At 39.6% G+C, this 8,891-nt stretch overlaps 1 protein-coding gene across 7 annotated transcripts in view; it reads left to right on the forward strand.

The window, feature by feature from the left end:
• Positions 1 to 6,474, forward strand: part of LOC109961940 (transmembrane protein 150A) — a 23,643-nt gene extending 17,169 nt beyond the window's left edge. For all 7 annotated transcript variants that reach the window (XM_020603182.1, XM_020603183.1, XM_020603186.1 and 4 more), the window contains 2 exons: positions 918 to 1,095; positions 2,824 to 6,474. In XM_020603182.1, coding sequence (XP_020458838.1) covers positions 918 to 1,095; positions 2,824 to 3,077 — 432 coding nt within the window. In that variant the 3' untranslated portion in view covers positions 3,078 to 6,474. The remainder of the gene's footprint in view (positions 1 to 917; positions 1,096 to 2,823) is intronic.
• The last annotated feature ends 2,417 nt before the right edge of the window (positions 6,475 to 8,891 follow it).

Consider the following 8,891-nt stretch of genomic DNA (forward strand, 5'->3'; position numbering starts at 1 on the left):
GCATTCCCCCCCCCCTTGTGAAAGGCTCTAGACTAAAATAAAATGCTGCTTTTTGAACAAACACAATATGGACAAATGTGTGAATCGTAGCCGGGATGTTCTTTCCATCTTCATGTCCTGCTCTGGAGCCTTCACGGTCTGTGTGTGCTTTCCATATCAAACTGTCTGGAAATCCTACATTCTTGCTTCAAGGATAAGCCCTACAACACAAGAATGTACAAGCCGGGCCAATGGGCAAATAACTTCTGGGGCTAGTGCTCTAATGATCCTTTAGAATTATATGGAGCAGAGGGACATTGTTATTCCAAGCACAAGGATGTAACTAACCATTTAGCATTAGCCAAGAAAAGCAGTTTTATTGGGTCATTGGTATAAATTAGTCTAGTCCTTAGAGATGTGTTCTTAGCTTTGGTAAACATCTATTGGACATCTTATCTGTTCTGATCAGTGCATCTGAGCTCTGAGTGTCTGAGCCTGTGTGTGGATCCTGCAGTGGGAGCTGTAGTCACATGCTCCCACTGCAGCTCTTTTGTGTATTGTTTCTTATTGTTCTTGTAATCACCAGGGGAAAAAAGGCGTTTTTGTGTTGCTTGCTGCTGTCGTCTTTTACGTATCACCCCCTCAATTTAACTTATTCCTTTTTGGCTTCTTACTAAAATAAGTCTTAAGAGGTTTTGAACAAGGTATTACACTGCAATGAGTAATCTGACCCAATAGCTTGATGTCTGGGTGGTCTTATATTGCCTTCTTAAGATTTTTCCCAAGTGGTGTTTTTTTTTCTTTTTTCTTTTCAATTCAAGTGTTCAGTTCAGGTGTTTCTTTAAGCTGTTGAGTTTGTGTAATATCCTTTTTGCCCTTTGTTACTCTTCCCCTTTGCCTTTCACCTTCCCTTCCTGTCTCCTTTTTTCATATGACAGGTGAATAATGCCAAAGTCCTCCACTATGTCGGAGCAGGCATTGCCTTCCCCACCGGTATGCTGTTTGTGTGCCTGCAGTCAGTGCTAACCTACCAACTGGCCAAGACCCAGGGGGAGTACAACGTGGCCCACCTCCGGCTCTGCATGACCCTGCTGGCCTTCGTAGCCTTGGTGCTCAGTATCCTCTCCAGCCACTAACAGATGGCAGCCTTCAAGGAATCGGTGTCAAACCCTGTCTTTAGTTTTTATGGGCTACTGTACAGCTATACATGAAGTAGATCCAGAGATTGATTGATATGTTGTCAAACAGATCTGTTTTACACATAACCCAATGCCGTGAAGCCTCTTACACACAGTTCAAATTGGTCTGAGAACCAATTGTATGAGAATGGTCAAAGTGAGTTTGTACTGAGGTGAACTGGACCAGTGTTAGGCTAGCATACAGTCTTGTGAAAAAATTAGGACACATTTTGAAAGCATGTGTATTTTGTAACATTTTTTTAATATATGGTTATTTAATCTCACTTTTAACAATACAGAGAGATTAAAGTAATACAACTAAATAATTAAAACTGAAGAAAAGTCTTTTCAAGATCTTCTGTAAATGTAATTCTACAAAAATGCCGATATCTAACTGAGGAAAAAGACAGCACACCCTCACATGTATGCCCTCTTAAAATGGCTCAAATCACACCAGGTGCACATAATTAGTAGATTGTTATTCAGCATTTTGAATGAGGCTTGCCCTATCTAAACCTCAGACATTTAGTTTGGTGTGCACCTGACTGTTGAAGTGAGAGTGAGCACCATGGTGAGAGCAAAAGAGCTGTCAGAGGCCTTCAGAAAAAAACATTGTAGCAGCCTATGAGTCTGGTAAGGGATTTAAAAAGATCTCAAAAGATTTCTTCACAGTTGGTATGAGGTTCTTTTCCTGGAATGCTGTGTTTGGTTTATGCCAAACATGTCCTCTGCTCTGGTGTCCAAATAATTCAATTTTGGACTCATCTGTCCAAAGAACATTATTCCAGAAGTCCTGGTCTTTGTCAACATTCTCTCTGGCAAATGTCAGTCTGGCCTTGATGTTTCTCTTAGAGAGCAAAGGTTTCCTCCTTGCACGCCTCCCATGCAAGTTAAACTTGTGCAGTCTCTTTCTGATTGTAGAGGCATGCACTTCTACATCAACAGTAGCCAGAGCCTGCTGTAGGTCTCGAGATGACATTTTAGGGTTTTTGGAGACCTCTTTTAGCATCTTGCGGTCTGCTCTTGGTGTGAACTTGCTGGGGCGACCAGACCTGGGCATGTTGGCAGTTGTTTTGAAAGCCCTCCACTTGTAGACTATCTTCCGGACAGTGGAATGGCTGATTTCAAAATCTTTTGAGATCTTTTTAAATCCTTTACCAGACTCATAGGCTGCTACAATGTTTTTTCTGAAGGCCTCTGACAGCTCTTTTGCTCTCACCATGGTGCTCACTCTCACTTCAACAGTCAGGAGCACACCAAACTAAATGTTTGAGGTTTAGATGGGGCAAGCCTCATTCAAAATGCTGAGTAACGATCTACTAATTATGTGCACCTGGTGTGATATACCTGTGTGTGATTTGAGCCATTTTAAGAGGGCATACATGTGAGGGTGTGCTAACTTTTTCCTCAGTTGGAATAGGCATTTTTGTAGAATTACATTTACAGAAGATCTTGAAAAGACTTTTCTTCAGTTTTACTTGTTTAGTTGTATTACTTTAATCTCTCTGTATTGTTAAAATTGAGATTAAATAACCATATATTAAAACATGTTACAAAATACACATGCTTTCAAAGGGTGTCCTAATTTTTTCACGACTGTATATGCTTGAACAACTCAGACTGCTGCTCATGGCTTGGCTGTTACTGTCCTTAACTATGTTTCCAGGTGGTGTGTTTTTCGGTCACGAGAGTTTTGTCCTCCAACATACTTCAGCCATCTTTGAATGGGTGTTCTGCGTCATCATCATGCTGTTTTACGGGACATTTGCCTTTGAGTTTGCCAGCATATCAGGAGATACCTTGGTGGTACTGGCTATTGGAGGGACTATGGGACCTGCTGGGAGAGAACACAAGGTGGATGCGCTGGGAGCACACTCACAGCCACATCCGCACCAACCCGAAAATATGTCCATGCTGTAGCCTGCTCGTACTCCTCGATGCCACACAGTTGGTTTGTTTATTCCGTTCGAACTCCGATTGTCAAAGGAGTTGAATAATTCATTTCCAAGTCACACTCGTGTGAGACTTTCAAATGATCAGGCCAGTGCAGCAGCCATTCATGGCAAAGGGGGTGCTACTATTTCACCCCCAGGGGTGTAGATGTGCTGCCACTGCTGGAGAGCTCAGCTTGTAATGTTCTTACTTCAGAGTGTTGTCTCTCTTAAGAACTTGTTGGCCTTTTGCACACTGCACAAGTTTGCCATGATGCTTTCATTGTAAAGAAGCGAAGGCTGCTGGACAGCTTAGCTGGCAATGGTGTATGAGTGTTATAGTGGGCGCAAGAGAATGGATGAATGCAATTAGCGAAATAGAGTATATATAAATGTATAAGAGTATATAAATGCTTCAGTTAATCCTGCAGACAGAACAAGGCAGCAGCCTGCTTTTTGCAATCATTTAAGCTTCATAAAGTTTTTTTGATCCTGTCAAATTATTGTAATGTCGAAGAGCCCTTCATAAACTAGAGAATCAACGCCCCATTAGACATACAGTTTAGGTGCTTTTAGCTGACTGTTATTCAGCTTGCCGACTGTACGCTATCTTCCAGCAGAGCTAAAGAGAAGATGGTAAGGGAAGTTGATTATTTGGCAGGAGTTGGTTAACCAGGGCTAACTGGAAACTCAACATTAGACTCACATTTTTCATAATAAGCAATGTTGTTCAGTGTCTCCTGGATGTGCAAGTAGGCACAGATATTACAGCCATAACAGCCTCTTTTTTTTTTTTTATTGTTTTTTTATGTGGTTTAAAAAAATGCTTAATGCAGCTTCAGAGTATACACCAACTGTTTTTTTTAATCAGCAACTTTAAATTAGGCAAATATAACTCTACAGAGCACACACTGCCTTTTCATATCTGGATGTTTTGTTGATATTCTGTATCATTATGTTAACTACATACTGCACATGCAGTAGATCTGGTGCCTCATGAAATTAAACCTTTATGATTGAGTCTCATTGTTAGGGTCAGTCTAGTATATCGACCTTTAGACCTCAAACAGTTTTTGATTTAACATCCTGTCTGTACAGTTCTACCAAAGAATATGAAAGATAGATGACACAGTGCCCAGAGGCCAAATATGTACCAGCTAATTCAAGCCAGAGCTCTGGGTTTATTGAGTTCTGATGAGGCTTCGCACATGTTTTCAGGTCCTACAGACAGAAATTTGCATCTTATTATTACCCAGCAAAACAGGAGAACATGCTGTTATTATTTCACGTTCTTGCTTCTACATTGATCTCTCCATAGTTAGTTTTTCAGCATGTCCAAAGGGAGAAGGAGCTGTCCTGCCTCTGTTACTGTGCAGCAGTACGTGCCAAGTATCAGTGTCACTGTTGCTAAAACGTGAACGGCCTTATCCCGTCATTCTTTCCCTGAGTTTAGCTGTGATTATGATAAAACCCAATAAATGAAAGCAATAAAATGGTCAGTCTGTAGAGGAGCAGGGACAGAACATTGCATGAATGCCAGAATACCAATTATTTGACACTGAGAAATGCTCCCTGCTAAACCTACTCTGACTTGAAATGTGGCCATATTTTGTTCTTGGTGCAAATGCAAAGTTGTAAATCAACTTAACAGAGTTTTGCCAGAACTATTGTTTATACTTTTAAGAGATGATTAACATCTCAGTGTAATATTAACGCTCTGAGCTCTCTGTTAGTCAGCTTTCACACAGTGGAACTATCACTGTGTCAAACTACAACAAACCACATGTTGTCAGAAGGGTATTTATTGGGGGGTGCGCCAGTATTTTTTCAGTGCTGTGGAAAGAGTTGACCTCAGGCACAAGTTTATAGTCGGTTTTAAAAGGACTGAAATGTACTAAATCTGTCTCTGCCTGAAGACTGAATACTGCTCTGTGCAATGAGCTGGAAGGTCGAAGCAGCACCAGCCACACACCACTGATCACTTGCTTCGCCCTACTGGTCAAACTGCTTATTACAGATGCTTACGTGCTGGAATCAGAGCTATTGTAGACCAGCTCACAAGAGGTTTTCTACTTGGACAATGAAACATTTTTTGTAACCACAGAGAGGAAAGTTTAGTCAACTACAGGTTTAGCCCAAATCCACTTTTGCTTTACTTCTAAATTTACAAGTAATGAAGAGCACTTCAACTCTGGCTTCAGTTCAGCAGTGATCTTCAGATTGTTCTCCCTGGCCTTGAAGTAAAACTTGGCCTTGTGAGCAAATGCTGCTTTTACAATATGCATGTTTTGAAAATCACAGGTTAAAGTTTGATGCATTTAAATGTTAAGCTAAATTATGCTGCTGCTCATTTCATCATTGCACATTTACTAAAAGTGTTCATGGTTTATACATGTTAGAAATCTTCATAATGCCTGTATTCCCTGTTGGACACTACAAAAATGGTTTAGAATTTCTTTAGCATTACTTCTTTGGTTTCCTTCTCATTTCATTTCAGATTTTTTCTTATTTTCTGATTTGTCTGATCTTTGCACTCAGGAAAATGTAACAATACCAGCTGTGTTGTCTGATACAAAGCAGAATGAGGTCTGTTTGCTTGCTGCCTTCTGTTGTCTTTATTTTAATAGTATTCATTTATGTTTGAGGTTTCGCCATGTATGTTGTGTGTAGTGTAGGAGCGACTACCTTTTTACATGAAGCCTAAAAATAAACATTCCTGTGTAGTTAGCTTGTCAGAATGCTTATGCTGCTCAGACAAACATGGTTACACATCTGCAGGAAAAACTAGCTTACCCCATGCAATCAGTAGATCATTGGTGAGAGCATTCTGGCAAACAAACTCGCTGTAAATCTGACACAAATGTATTACTCTATACCCCATTCTCAGTTCATGTTCCCCATGTGCCTTATGTATTATTTTTTCACAATGAAAACCAAAAACGTTTACTGCTGGGTGTAAATTCTATTTTGATGGAAAGCCATATTATTATATGTACTGTATATGCCTTACTGTTCAAAAAGTAAATATATATATCTATAAAAAAAAAAAAAACCTTTGTGCTTCATAGTTTGCATCCAGGTGGCAACTCAAAGGGCTGGTTTATAATTTTCTTTTGTTTAATTTTTAAAAAAATTATTCACATTGTCCTCTGACAAACAAAACTGAAATCCTAGACTTGGCAGCAAATCGGTGTGTTGACAGTTGACACCAGCACTTGGGTCCATTAGCTTCCAACTCGGCACTGTCATCCAGAAACCCTAGTGTTCTTTTTTATCCCCAGCTTAACTTCCATGTCTAATGTCAGTTACTCAGTCCTGCAGAAATGCAGGGTTCTGCTTCTTTGTGTTGTTCCAATGCAAACAAAAGCAATAAACATGAAAATACCAAAGAATTTATGATTGTAACAATTTTATGGGAGAAGTGGTGTGTTATCTGACAGAAATGAGGGGTGCTGATATTTTTGGCCATGAATGTACAATTAATACAATACTCTGCTGCACATTTAGTAACAAGGACTCCACAGTGTTCTCACATCACCTGAGCACTGGCGTCGTTACACCGGCTTCCTGTTAAATTCAGAATTTACATTAAAAGCCTTCTAATAGCTTATAGAGCACTAAATAACAGCTGCTGATCCTTAACAGGTCCTCCACAACTCTCAGATTATCAAAACAAGGGCTCCTGCTTGTGCCTTACTCAGAGTTTAAGACTTGTGACTGGTGGTGTTCTGTCCTGGTTCCATATATATGAAACGGTCTCCCACTTTTCAAGTATTTTTCAAAGGCTTTTCAGTCATGTAATGCCTTGCATATATTTGCTATACACATATGTGTGTATGCATTAGATATGTGTGAACATGTATATGTAGGTATTGTTTATTTAGACTATGTACTTTAGTCCTTTTTTGGCTGTTAAGCACTTTGTAACCTTGGGTTTACCTACAACAATATTGACGGATGTGACACAATCGCATCGGATGACGGATATCAACACATGAAATAGTGGAAAGCTTCTCTTACAAAACCTAGGTTGGCTTTAGAAGAAAGCACCACAAAAGTCCTAATCCTCTGTGAAATTTTAACAGAGTACTGTTAGCACTTCCTCAGTCCCATCAGACTTTTTTCAGGAGAGATTTAGATTAAAAACTTCATGATTAAGCAATGACAAAAGCTGACTTTACATTGTTTTTAATGGCCTGGGGAAATTTTTTAATAAACACACAAACTATGTTCTGATCTTCCAGAAATCTTGAAATTAAATTAGTTTTAATACAACAAAAAGAGCTGGATTCTTGCTTGTTCTACAACGTTCTTCTAAAAAGTCAGTTATGGCTAGCCTTTAATAAATAGGTTGAAGTAATATTTTAAGCAGACTTGTTTTTAATTAGTAGCAGCTGTATTCAATCTTATAAACAGCTGTTCAGAATATTTAAATTGAGTAAAGTGCTCATTGTACTGTTTGGCATAACTGTGTGCATCAGACTGAACACAGACAAGAGGAAGAAAAGAAATCAATTGTCTGATAAGAAAATATAATTGCCAAGTATGGTCCAAGTACAGGCTTCAAGACCACCTCCAAGCTTGATGCTTTCTGTGACCACAGTTGCTAAGCTGATCAAGAAGTTTAAGGTCCATGGGACTGTAGTCAACGTCCTGCTAGTGGAGAATTGACTCCCAGGTTGAACAGAAGGATAGTTTGAATGGTAGGAAAACAGATGCAGAGTTACCTCCAAGATTAAGGTACAGCAGTGTACAGATGCGTCACATTGTATGTTGCTGTCTGGGTGAAACATAAAGACCTGCCTGCAGTTTGATGAAGCAAACTGAGAGCTGCTGCTTGGTACTGTGAGTCACATCAGTTCAGTGACATATTCATATAGATCAGCCAGCAGGTGAGCTGAGTGGCAGTAAAATAAACTTAATATTAAAACAAAGCAGGGCTGATGGGATGACAGCAATATGAAAACATTAGACTGCATAGCTTTGTTACATTTGATTGATTTTAACATTTCTGCTTAGAATGTAAGAGCCACCCCTGCATTAAATGGCCTGTCCTCTTGCACAGTAGTGTAAAAACTTCCTGTAGAACACATTATGACTGATGAAAGGCATTTTACAATCATTACAGAACAATTAAAAATTCTAAAACCAGGTCTTTGGTTGAACAGGAAGCACTACTGACATTTATATCATAGTCACTGAAGAACTATTTGATGTGGTCAAAAGTGCCTTTTGAAAATTAAGCTATGAGATTGTTTCTGTAGATCAATAATGAACATTCTCAGCTGTGAGGTAAAATGGTCTTTAAATGGGATAGAAGTGTTTTTCTCCAGAGGATTGTATCTGCTGATTGTACATGTATTCCTAAAGCACCAAAAATTGGATGTTGTGTGGGCTAGAAGAGGATAGATTACTGTGATATCCTCTAAAATGTCTCTCTTTTCATTGGTAGAATGTCCCATTATATGCCCACTGCCTACAACCACTCTTGAATATACAGTCAGGGAAACCCCAGCTGATTTTGTAAGTTTGCCCACTAACAAACTCTTCACCATGGCCAAGACCAAAGAGCTTTCCAAGGATGTCAGGGACAAGATTGTGGACCTACACAAGGCTGGAATGGGCTACAAGACCATTGCCAAGCAGCTGGGTGAGAAGGTGACAACAGTTGGTGTGATTATTTGCAAATGGAAGAAACATAAATTAACTGCCAGTCTCCCTTGGTCTGGAGCTCCATGCAAGATCTCACCTCGTGGAGTTTCAATGATAATGAGAATGGTGAGGAATCAGCCCAGAACTACTT

Source organism: Monopterus albus, unplaced genomic scaffold, assembly GCF_001952655.1.
Source record: "Monopterus albus unplaced genomic scaffold, M_albus_1.0 scaffold60.1, whole genome shotgun sequence".
In the NCBI taxonomy this organism is placed as follows: Eukaryota; Metazoa; Chordata; class Actinopteri; order Synbranchiformes; family Synbranchidae; genus Monopterus; species Monopterus albus.